The sequence below is a fragment of the Ictalurus punctatus genome, chromosome 12, assembly GCF_001660625.3.
Source record: "Ictalurus punctatus breed USDA103 chromosome 12, Coco_2.0, whole genome shotgun sequence".
Lineage (NCBI taxonomy): Eukaryota > Metazoa > Chordata > Actinopteri > Siluriformes > Ictaluridae > Ictalurus > Ictalurus punctatus.
This window is the reverse complement of record NC_030427.2, coordinates 6389842-6403268: the sequence shown is the minus strand read 5'-3', so window position 1 is coordinate 6403268 and position 13427 is coordinate 6389842. Positions and strand designations below refer to the sequence as shown.

General features: G+C 37.5%; 1 protein-coding gene across 2 annotated transcripts; it reads left to right on the top strand.

Moving 5' to 3' along the window:
* The first annotated feature begins 2456 nt into the window (after positions 1 to 2456).
* Positions 2457 to 13426, top strand: ctsz (cathepsin Z). Of its 2 annotated transcripts, none has more exons than XM_017481874.3 (6): positions 2457 to 2573; positions 4238 to 4392; positions 4781 to 4960; positions 8540 to 8690; positions 11571 to 11736; positions 12907 to 13426. In XM_017481874.3, exons 1-6 carry the CDS (start codon positions 2530 to 2532, stop codon positions 13027 to 13029), a joined length of 819 nt encoding a protein of 272 aa, XP_017337363.1. In that variant the 5' UTR covers positions 2457 to 2529; the 3' UTR covers positions 13030 to 13426. The 2 variants fall into 2 exon arrangements, with proteins under 2 accessions (XP_017337363.1, XP_017337361.1); XM_017481872.3 differs by lacking the exon at positions 2457 to 2573 and adding an exon at positions 3514 to 3671.
* Position 13427: the final 1 nt, after the last annotated feature.

The following is a 13427-nucleotide window of genomic DNA, read 5'->3' as shown; positions in this document are numbered from 1 at the left end:
CACGTAATCAATCTGCGGTGCGGAAGAGACCGCCCCACATCTGAACCTCAGAGAACACGTCAAGCATCCTCTGTCCAGCCCTACGAGGGATGACACACAATTGAACTCTGAATTTCTGAGGGACATCTGGTCTGGGTGTCCCTGTTTCTTGTTTTGTGTTTTGCTTTGTACGTTAGTAAATGTTTCACTTTAGTTCTGCATTTGCATCCATCTCTATCTACAAACTTGACAGTGTTGGTGTTTGTCATTTAACTGTTCTTTGATTTTCTGGTTGTGAAGCACTTTGGTCAACTCTGTTGTTTTTATATTTGCTATATAAATAAATTTAGTTGAGTTGAGTTAAATAATGTATTAATAAATTATTAAAATAATAAATAATCAAATGTATTAATATAGTAAATAATGGGAATGGCATGTATTTTTAGTTGTTTGATTATGAGGGCATCATCTGTTGCTGTTAAAACTATAAACTAATTGAAATTAATTATAAACTAATTGGAATTTTGTAAAGGTCATTTTACCTTTTGTAAAGGTCACTCTCATTCTGGATTGAATCAGTCCTCCCTTCAGATTTCTGAGGTATTGTTTCTGTTAAAATTCATCAAAATGCTGCTGGATTAATTAATTGGATTTTATTCATATCCATTTTGATTGTTAACTAGATTAGGAGTGTAATATTTGTTTCTGTTAAAACAGTAATCGAATAAAATGGTCAGCCAATGACAGCATTGGAATTTTGCATAGCTAATGAGCTGCCATTCTGGATTGAACTGGTTCTTGCTTCAGGTAAGAACCGATGTATCAGGTATATAAAAAAAAATGCATCTCCATTTTATTTTATTTTTTTAAATAATTTTTTGTATGGTCATATACAGTGTTAATTTCACCATATTGATGTGTTGCAATGTAATATTATTGTAATATTTTATATTTCAGTATGATTTATGCCTATAGTCTTTTATTTTGAAAGATGCAGAGGAGTGCTACTCGCAGGCTTCACTTATGTAAGTTGTTTCAATTTACATGCTCTCAGTACAAGTCGAACGTGTCACACCATAAATTGTCAATGTCAGGTGTCATACAGACTGCAGGGCGCTCAGTACATCAGTACAGCAGGTCCAGGGTGCTCTTGTAGTCACGCAGCGGCAATACTGTAGAAGGATAAATTTTTAAGAAGATGATTATTATTGCTACTACTAGTATTAATTAGTATTGGGCTAGTAGTAGTAGCATTATCTGACCTATACTAGTGTTTTTTTTAGCTACAGCCATAGTGAAGTAAGTTAATACAAAGTAAGAAAGGCTGTTGTTTCTTCTATAAAGAATGCAGTCAGGCAAGGCAAGACAGGCATGGAATGCTGGTGTGAGGAAGAATGTAGGGCTGAGGAAGGCAAAGCACAAACTTTAAACACCACAGTCCAGGCCACACATATCCAGGTCTGTCTGTCATCATCATTACCTTCAGATCTCACAACTTCCCCCAACAATTTATGAACCATTTGTACGTTGCATCAGTTCATCTGTGATGGCCCCACTCTTTCAGCTGCAGAGATGCTGTCTTCTCCATCTATGTTTAAGTCAGATGTAGACAGCAACAAGACCAGCTCAAGCCAACATGATACAGATATATCACACACTGATCACAGCATAATACCAAGTTGTAGGAAATGCCATTTGCTTTATGGGTCCTACATAAAACTATCCCCCATTCAAGCCACTACACTAATGGAAGAGACTAGAGTCCAGAGTGCCTCATAGTTGTGGCATGATGCCAGGAAGCTGCGTCTCACTGCCAGCACAGCAGAGAGTACCCAATCGAAGTACTACAAACCACAAAAAATTCTTCAATGAGCACTTCTACTCAGCCTTCACAGTTAATACTGTTACTAAATATGGCAAAGAAAATGAGGGCAATGTCATGAAATGGCATGCTGTGGAAAGGAGAGGCCTGGTGATCCACCCTGAACATCCTTGGTTGGGTTATCTGAGAGCTCAAATCTCTTGGGGTGCCCAAACTATTGCATGGTGCTACTTTCCTTTTTTTACTCTAAAATTGTAACAAAAAACCCAAACAAACAACAATAACAAAAAACAAACAAACACTAATCTTGCTTAAAATGTTAAAAAGAATATTTCATCTATGACTGTATGCCGTTTGGAGATCAGTTCATCTTCTACTCACTTAACTATTCACAGTAACAGAAATTGTGGCCAGGGGTGCCCAAACTTTTGCATGTCACTGTATATATAATTATATTACAGCACTTCTGTAAGACTTTTGTGTAATTGCACAATTACATCTTACATCCCACAATACTGATTCCATACTGTATCCTAACACTAAAATACGTTAGATATCCTGCGAAGTTGACGATTATAATCTTGGTAAAATCTTATACAGTTGCCCAGGTCATGCACTTTTTACACGGTCCCTTACTAGAAAGCGCTGATGACCCGCGTTTCCTAAAGATTGGCTTCCGAGGGCTTTAACGGGAGAAAAAAAATTATATTGTACTTTGTTCTTCATGGATGGATGGATGGATGGATGGACTTTGTTCTCTGCCCACGCCAGAGTAAGAAAATACACAATTTGTCCTTTTTGTGTGTTTATTTCTTGAGAAATAGAAGAGCGAGTATCGAATATAAAATTAACTTTACCGCAGTCTCTTTGGATAAAAGCGTCTGCTAAATGAACAGATGTAAATGCAAACTAGCCGCTGAACGCAGTAACAGCATAAAAATGTGATTTTGCACGTGCGCGCTGAAGGGATAATATGGTAACTGAATTCTCCGGAACAGATAGTTTGACCAGTTAATACTGCACTAGTGATGTGTCGTTCATGAACGATTCGTTCATTTTGAATGAATCTTTAATACCACTCGGGAACAGCGAGTTGTGTCAGAGAGTGATTCGTTTATTTCTGACCCCCATAGGTTCTGTACCAGAAACAGAAATGATTAGTTCATCTCCCGAGTCTTCGGGTTCGAGTCGTTCGTTCTTCCAGTGACCGCCGGATAGACAATACACCATGCAATACCGGAAACAGGATGATCGACTCGAAGCCGAAGACTCGGAGGTGAACTGATCATTTCTGTTTCCGGGGAACAGACGTGACAAATGTGACAAGAAAGAAGGACTCGGATCGGGAGGTGAGGTGAACTAACAAACTGCATAGCCTGAAGAACTAATGCTAAACTACTAATGAATCGTTTCTGTTTCTCATAATTCGGCCTTGTCTGCATTAACCTATAGTTTACTTGATAGTTTATTAAGTACTAGATGTGTCAAGGGAATTTAACATGTAACATTTTAATTATATTCTACTGAAATGAACGAAATGACTCGGAAAAAAAAGATTCGTTCATTTTGCTGAGCGAGATTCAAAGATCCGAGTCAGTAAAATGATCCGAACTTCCCATCAAGACCAGTTAATCGTAAAGGGGTTTCGTAGAAATATTCTCAGCGCCACGCCCATTAGATGTGGCCAAGCCCCTATTGCTATATAAAGCCTGAGGTTCCGCGTGCGCTCACATGACTGTGATACAGACATCATGCTTCGGCTCGTGCTCTTTAATGTGTTTACGCTGTCCGGTGTTTTTGCCGGACGCTATTTTAACGAGAATAAACCGTGTTTCAAACCTCTACTGAGAAGAAGTCAACTGGGAGTCAAGTAAGAACGTGAACGTTTAATTCACATTTTGTGCCAGAAGTATTTTTTAAACAAAGTGTCGCTCTGAGTCGTTTACCAGTGAAAAACCCCGCTGAATGATTAACAAAAAGAGACGCAATCTGTTAGCACACTGATAAATTACCCCGGAAACACTGTAAGTAGTTACATGATGAACTTTAGAAATCATTTTATTATGGAGCTCCTTTAAAGTTAACTCGATTTGAGACCATATCATTTCCGCAGAGGAAACATATTTAATGCTTGCATGCTATTCATACTAAGTTACTGTAAGGGAGAGCACAGAACACCCTGAAGCAAATCAGCAAAGTTAGCGATTTAAATATAAACTTGAACAGCGATTAGGATGATAAAATGTCATGTATAGTGGATGGCATTTTAAAATAGTTTTTGTTCGGCTGATACACAGTGCAACCTGCTTTACTTCCTCCATTTACTTCCTTAGCTGGAACATGGTCTTTGAATGTTGGTGATTTGTTGTGGTTTGGCAGCTTATTGACGGAGATTTATTTATTTACATAAGTTGACAAATGTATATATTTTCTCAGGACTGTTCCACGTCCTTATCAATATGTGAACCTGCCCAAAGCCTGGGACTGGAGAAATGTCAACGGCACCAACTTTGTCAGTACTACGCGCAATCAACACATCCCCCAATACTGTGGATCCTGTTGGGCTCATGGTAGCACAAGTGCACTTGCAGGTACACTCTCATGATGGAGGAAAAAATGGTTCAAGGTTCTTCTTACAAGCAGTGTTGGCTCGTAAAATGGCTTCAGTAACATTTTCACCACTTTCTCGTGACTTGAAAAACCGACAGATTCATATGGGGTGTGGGGATTCTTTACTATGATGAGTCATTCAACACATGACTTGCACCTGATCTGGCAGCACAAAATACTCTGTATGAACAAGGAAGTGGTAAAGAAACCAGCGTTATTCATGCTGTTATGATCATATTAAACCCTAAGAGGGTTATAATGGGTGATTGTTTGGGGAGGAGAGGTTCCTCAGTATGGTGCTAATCATGGCTACCATTCTCTTCATATTGCTGATTCAACAAAATATTGTCTTTGTGTTATTTTCTACAGATCGCATTAACATCAAGCGGAAGGGAGCATGGCCTTCTGCATATCTTTCAGTCCAGAACGTTATTGATTGTGGTCAGGCTGGGTCCTGCCATGGGGGCGATCACTCCGGCGTGTGGGCGTATGCTAACAGCCATGGCATCCCTGATGAAACGTGTAACAACTACCAGGCCAAAGACCAAAGTAAGACTTTAAACGGAAACACAATTAAATATGATGTATCCATTCAGTATGGCAAAATTCAAAATGCATTACAATCCACTGATCTAGATATATAACTGGATAGCTCATAGAATTCTAAACTGCCAGCAGTAGGTGAAGCCACCGGAAATGCTCTGGTGGCCATTTTACGATTTCAGAGGGTGCCGACCGCCAACGTACAAAAACTGTCAATATGAACCGATGTGCTGCTTTTACCTGCAAAACAACGTTGCTAAAGGATGTAGCAGAAGTTCCCACAGGTTGTAATTTACACAGACCATGTACCTATTAAGCACAAATGGATTATTATCCCCATGTCATAATCTTTAATAATCAACAGCAACAATAAATCAAAGTGTATAAAATACCCCCTTTTTAAAACAAAAGTAGCCAATAGTGTTTTTATAGAGATTTCATGCTGCGCTGTTGGAATATCAGCTTTGTGGTCAAAAGGTAAGAACAGAGAGCTTAGCAACAACCAGCAGCTAAACACTGATACTTAAACACTCACACATAAACACAAACACTACTGTAATATACTGAGGGGAAAAATACAGAAAATAATGGATATAAAGAGTGTGAGAGAGTGTGAGAGAGTGTGAGAGAGTGTGAGAGAGTGTGAGAGAGTGTGAGAGAGTGTGAGAGAGTGTGAGAGAGTGTGAGAGAGAGATACTGACACTGGTCTTGGAAGGCACATCATCCCCGTAGCAAATGAGTTTATATTTATTCAGTAGTGTTGAAAGGTTTGTGACAGTCTTTGAGCTGCTTTGGCTCTGAGGATTTGGCAACCAGCCAGCTGTACAAATAATCTGATCATTTAACACCAATTGTATAATAGTCATAATTTTCTGTATCTTTTCCCTCTGTAGATTGCAGTAGTGTGGAAGGGTTGGTGTTTAAGTGTTAGTGTTTAGCTGCCGGGTGTTGGTGCACTCTCTTTTCTTACCTTTTGACCAGAAAGTTGATATTTTATCAGTGCAGAGAGAAATCTCTATTAAAAGCACCAAAATGAAACCTACATCATCCCCCGTTGCGAATGAGTTTATATTGATGTGTTTAAATATTCTCTTTACACAACTATATATGCTGTTTTTTAAAATATCGTTGTATGCTTCAGAACTCTGACATATAAATAAATAAATATATATATAAAATTAGGGATGCACCGAAATTATTCGGCCGAATAAGTGAAAAGGCCGAATAAATTTGACCGAACAATGACGTGTTTGATGACGCGACCAAATAGCCTAGCAACCAGAGCGAGATGCGCGAATGTCACGACCTCGATGAGGGGGCGCGTGCATGCACGAGCTACGTGCTCTTCGGATGTTTACTGTGGACACGTGCGTTTTGTTTCTGTTCCGGAGTATTCTGCACGTCGCGAGACGTAAGGGAGTAGAGTACAGGTGCAGGTAAAGACGTATTTATTTAAGGGCAGGCAGACAAATCCAAATCGTAATCCAAAAAACGTAGTCAAGACAGGCAAAGGGTCGGGCGACTGGCAAACAGGCATAAACGAGGCAAAGCAGGAATCAGAGTCGCGGTCACAGAAAACAGGGTCACAACACAAAACAAGAAACATGAACTAGTACTATGGACTGGGAGCGGAAACACCAGCGTTTTGACCACATCAAAATATTTTTATTTTACTATTTTATTTAAAGTTATATTGTGCCTTGTTGGTAGCCTGTGCCTCCTGGAATGAAAAAAAATTGTTCAGTGTTAAATATTTTGAAATTGTAGTTTTTGTAATTGATTTTTTTTCTTTGAACAGCAAGACAAAATAGTAAAAAGCACATTTTGACTTTTTAATTTATGCAATGGTGAAAAAAATGGCAAAATAAATGGAAAAAACGCCTTATTATATTCGGCTTCGGCCAAGAATTTTCATTTCTGTGCATCCCTATATATAATATCATATGAGTGCTTACGACCCATAGTGAGTTCAGAATGTTGGGGAATACAAAGATGGCAACACAGTAGCTTCACTGTTGATGTCATGAGCTATCCAGTTTTTATATATATTTGTGTGTGTGTGTGTATGTATGTATGTATGTATGTATATATGTATTTATGTGTGTGTGTGTGTGTGTGTGTGTGTGTGTATATATATATATATATATATATATATATATATATATATATATATATATATATATATATATATATATATATATATATATATATATATATATATATTAATATAATATAATATAATATATTTATTTGTGTGTGTATAATGTATATGTAAGTATTACTTCTATTTATATTGGATCAGTGATTACAATAAACTGCATATGTTGCTCATACAATTCTTAAATTGGAGACCACTCATAACTGCATTTATGGTATGCAGAATTTGTGCTTCGGACTATTTTAAAGATGGTCTGGTACAGTCAGCTTCAGATTTATTGGCACCCTTATCAAAACTTCTTGGAAAATGTATTTTTAACAAAAGCCACATCTGCCAGTAACAGTGCATATGGATTTTCCGTCACCCCTGTTTTTTTTCTTTTCGTTTTTTTTCTTTCTCTTCCTCTTCCTCTCAACACACTTCGTTCCGCTTCATTTCATTTAACCATTCTAAAATCTTTTCCATGTTGATGAATGATTAGGGGAATTTGGGTATTGTCAACTCCTCTTTATATTCGAGTCGGGGGGTGTTATCTCACTAGTGGTATATTCCGGGAAGCCAGATAGCTTGCTGGTACTGCTAATAAACAATGACTTTTGTAAGTAAATTATTGCGATAAAGCAAGTGGATTACTCGGGTGACACAAATGACTCAACAGATGAGGATTTGTTCAAGTTACTGTTAGACAGTGACATCCAACGCTGTATGTTTGAGCCAGAATATACAGAAGTGCACCAGTAGAGCAGTAGGAAGCAAGCAGAGAGCAGGTGTCTTTCAACATTACACTGACCCATAAAGTTAGCAACTACAGCTACCATGTTGCTAACTAGCAAATTACACCACCTTACTAGTAGCTACATGAAGACAAGCATTTGCTGGGGGACAAGTAGTTCTCCCTCAGTGTGGCTCCTTTTTTTTTTTTTTTCTGGGCATGGAGCTTCTCTGTTTTGTACTAAATACAGACAGAATTACTGTTTAGCATCTTCTTTGGCAGAAGACCCAGTAAGTCTGCTTTCAAATCTTTTATTATATTCTGGTTTGAACTGCTGGTTGCACACCCATAACTACCCATAATGTTTTGGTGGTGTAGAAATGGCTTTAAACAAAACAATGTGATTAGCATAACATTGCAATTATCATAATGCTTGGTTATCCTTCTTTGATCCATCTTCTGTTGGCTTGGAAAGGTGTCCAATTGCATTGTTTGTTGACATCATACCCATTCATACAGTGGGCTAAAGTAGTACTCACATAACTGTTCTTTAATAAACTACATAATGAGAGTTCCAGGATGGCTACAGTGCACTCATCCTAAAAAATGAACATTTTAAAATTCACCTAACAAACCTGTAAACACTCACCTTTTTGTCTAGTTCCATTGAAAGCAAAAAAGATAACGATGTTCTCTGTGACTTGCATGCTTTCAGAATGCAAGCCATTTAATGAGTGTGGCACATGCACAACATTTGGCCAGTGCAATGTTGTGAAGAATTACACTCTCTGGAAGGTTGGAGACTATGGGTCCATCAATGGCCGAGAGAAGATGAAAGCTGAGATTTATGCCGCGGGACCCATCAGGTACATGAAGGGAAATATGACTAGAAAGATTTATGCTTTGCTTGCTTTGTTTTTTACTCATTACCTACCTTTTCAATTTGGATACAAAACCAGGGTGGATGCATTAGTCACATTTTGATCAAATGTGCACATTTGGTTCCTTTTTCAAGTTCAACATTTCAGCACAGACATATACAGAAGAATTAAATGGTATTTACTATGATTTAGCAGAGAGACTTGTGGCTCTATTATGCAATGAAAGATAATTTCCTGGCAGGGATTGCATCCATTTGTCCCCTTAGAGGGTATTTACAAATTTAGATAAAATATTGATTAGTTATCCAATGATGAAACACTTTATAATAATAATAATTATAAAATAATAACTCCTTACATTTATATAGTGTTTTTCTAGACACTCAAACCACTTGACATAGTATTGGGGGGGCATCTCCTCAACCACCACTAGTGTGTAGCATCCACCTGGATGAGGCGACGGCAGCCATAGTGCACCAGAACACCACCACACACCAGCTATTGGTGGAGAGGAGAGAGTGATGTAGCCCCAGAGATGGGGATTATTAGGGGGCCATGATGGAAAAAATGGGGGAATTTTGCCAGGGTTATACTCCTACTCTTTTACGATAAGTATTTGTCTAGGTTGACAGTACCCCCACTAGGGGTCATTGCATAGCTTGATGAATATGAAATGATAAATCATGTTTTGGCCTTCACGCTTACCAGATCGCAGCCTAATTGACTACCTATTGGAGATTATGGACTCATGGATAAACAGCTAAAGTTCTATTCTCAAAATTCCAACTCTGGGATTATCTTTTAGAAAAATGGTGTTCATCCCTCCAGTACAGTTCCAGAGACTTGTAGAGTCATTGTCGTGCATTGAAGCTGTTCTGTAGGCTCATTGCAGCCAGACACCTTAAGAACCTTAGATTATTTTATGTATGTATATGTAAAATTAGAAAACAAATGTTAAAGCAGCAGTCCGAGTGTACATATGCAAGTAACAAATACAGTTGGTTTGTACAGGTTATAACCCCCTCCTGCCATATTCTGACTGAAAGTTTTATGTTAAAAAAAAAAAAAAAAAACAGGGTCGCTAAGAAATTTCTAGGTAGTACACAGTGGCAAGAAAAAGTATTTGAACCTTTTGGAATTTCATGGTTTTCGGAATAAATGTCATAAAATGTGATCTGATCTTCATCTAAGTCAAGGGTATTGACAAATATAACGGGTCTAAAATAATAACACAAACTAAATTCTGATCCCTCATGTCTTTATTGAACACACTCATTCAACATTCAAAATGGCAATGTCGCCATTTGTAGAATGTTTACCAAACTGTTTCTGAAGTCTTTGAAATCAGTTTGTGACCCTTGCCAGCTTTATGTAAATCAACAATTCTTGATAGTAGCTCCTCTGAAAGCTCTTTTTGGCGAGGCATGGCTCACATAAGCATGTGCTTCTTGTGCAGAGCAAACTCCAAAAGTTTGAGGGTTTTTTTCAGTCAAAGTAGCTGTAGTCCACACCTCCAAACTCATTTTCTTAACCAAACTCCAAGTGTGCTAAAACCTGACTCCAACTAGCTTTTTTCAGGTCATTAACTCAAGGGTTCACATACTTTTTCCACAAGCACTGAGATTTTTTTGGTTGTTCTCAATAAAGACATGAGGGATCAGAATTTATGTTATTATTTTAGGCACATTATACTTGTCAATACCCTTGACTTAGATTAAGATCAGATAACATTTTATGATAAATCTATTCAGAAAACTATGAAATTCCAAAAGGTTCACATACTTTTTCTTGCCACTGTATATGTACCTAATGGGGGGGGGCACCCTGAAACAAAATTTAACACCTGCATTTGATACCAAAACCGAGCCTTATACACATGAAATAAATTATCCGCCCACATCCCCCTATTATACACAAAATGCACAAAAGAGAAGAGTTTTTGTCCTTGAAATCAGTCTCTGGATATGTCCAAGCAGAGCTTGGTGAATATACTTGATAGTCCTCACCAGATATTCCACCATTGCTTGTAGTTATGAGAGTTGCGGGGTGGAAGGGTGTAGCACCACAGAATCAGTAGTCAGCTGGGTGACTGGCTTGTTTGTTTGAGGATGGCTCAATGATCGCTGGAGAAGAATGTAACTACAGGGGTTGAATCTGATTTTGATGTGGAGGCTCCTACCCAGAAGAAGTAGGATAAACAGTGTATGGGCAGGATGTGTGGGGTCCTCCCATGTTTTATTTGTTTTAGTTTTAAGGCATTTGCTTTGGTTATTACACTATGTACAGTATGATTAAATCTTGGATTTGCATGCACGATTGCCATAACAGCTGTTAATGTACAACTGAGATGTGTTACATAAATGAGTGATATGTAGTTTAAGCAGCTTGGTGCTCAGAAATGGAGACAAACTCAGTCACGTAATGTGTTTACTTCATTGAAGCTTTTATTTTAAAAAGACACTAACAATGCACTTTTTTTTGCACTCTTTCGGACTCCTCTATTTATTGGTGTATAAATAAGTTTTTTGTTTTTTTGTATGCAATGAGGAAGTGAAATTGTTATAAATAAAAGTTTGTTCAGTTCAGTGGTGGTATCATTGTGTCAAACACAGAAGTAAAATAATAAATAAATCAGTACTGCATATCGGTTATCGGGCACGTAAACATGCAGATAATTGGTACTGGTTGTAAATCAATATCAGTTGATTTCTACTTATGATTATGTAGAAATAAATAGCTTTAAAACTAGAACTATACAGAGCCAGTTATTTATTTTAATTTTTTTTGTATTTTAATGAATTTGGGGAAAACTACAATGCAAAATAGAATTATAGTAATACTATGCCAATTTTGTTTTGTTTGTAGTTGTGGAATAATGGCTACTGACAAATTGGATGCATACACTGGTGGAGTATACTCTGAATATGTAACGGATCCCTTTATTAACCACATTGTGTCTGTGGCTGGCTGGGGCGTTGACGAGAATGAAGTGGAGTACTGGATTGTGCGTAACTCCTGGGGTGAGCCATGGGTAAGTGTGATGCAATGAGTACAATATGATCACATAAGAAAAGATGGGGGGGAAATACATAATAGCTATTTAAATTAATTGATTTAGTTTAAAATATTCCATAAGATATTGAAAGTAAATGTTAAAAAATCTGCTGGACGTCTTGTTAATTTAAACATGCTGACGTATTTAAAGATTTTATGTGTCACACAAAGTTATGGAAGGTACAATGTGTAGTGGTTGACACTGGGACTGTGCCAGTAAATAGGGGTAATAAAAAAAACTATGTACTCATAGTGCACGTTATCAGGAACACCTACTCATTCATGCAGTTCTCTAATCAGCCAATCATGTTACAGCAGTACAATGCATTAAATCATGCAGATATGGGCCAGCATGAACACGACTGACTTTAGTGTTCTTCAATGGCCTTCTCAGTCACTAGATCTGAATCCAATAGAACATATTTGGGAAATGGCAGAACCTGAGATTTGCAGCATGAACATCTGCAGGAATTGCATGAGACAATCGTGTCAAAATGGACCAGAATCTTAAAGAAATGTTTCCAACATCTTGAAGAATTGAGGCTGTTTTGAGAGCAAAGGGAGGTCCTACCTAGTATTAGATTAGTGTTCCTAATTAAGTGCCAAGTACTCAGTGAGTAATAAAAATATATTAAAGACATTAAACAAGGTAAAATGGAGAAGAAATTCAGTAAGAATGTAATAAAATAAAGAATATGATGATTTAAAGGAAAAGCAGAAACAAGATTGATAAATCAAATTCCACAAATGTGCAATGCAGTTATGCTACATGGCAGTGAAGCATGTTTCAACCAAGGACATGGTTTGAACTGTTACTCACGTGAAAAGACAAGTTATGTCATGAGGCAAAAGTAATGTGAAGTTTTCCCTGGAACATGATCTACCATTTCCTTGTGACTTAGTGTGCCACAGTGTGTTTCATAATACCATCCACCTAACTGATAATGAAATTATTTGCTAACTATCGATTTTTATTTATTTTTTACATCAATTTTGATGATTAGTTGTTGCAGCTCTACTGCATTAATTGAGGTACTGCATCCATTTTAAGAGTTGTGATAGAAACAGCTGTCATGACATGATGTTGGTTTGTTGTTTATTATTTAATAATAATGTTTAATTTGTGATCTATTATTCCTTTGTACAGGGTGAGAAGGGCTGGTTAAGGATAGTGACTAGTGCTTATAAAGGTGGCAGTGGGAGCCAATATAACCTGGCACTTGAAGAAGACTGCATGTATGGGGACCCTGTATTGCCAGAAGGGTACTGATGATGATGATGATGATGAGAACATGGAGAGCACCCAGATTCAACTTGGCCTGCAACACTGCAGCTGTTGGCCAACGCTACAAAATCCTTAATTCAGTTGATTTAGGCATTGTGTCTGTGTACCTGCCATTACTGCAAACAGTTGTGCAGTATGTTGTTAATGTGGAAATCAGAATCATACACCAATGAATCCCTGCCATTATGCTACAGCTATGTAAACATGAATGTTTTACTCATTGATTTATTGACCACTGTATGTGTAACATGGTCCTGAAAAGTGATTTAATCACTGAAGTGTTTACATAAATTCTGGCTTTTTTTCCTTTACATCACACCCATCTTGTTTTAACTATCACCTTTTACTTGATCTTAAATAAATCTTTGAATTATTGAGCCCAG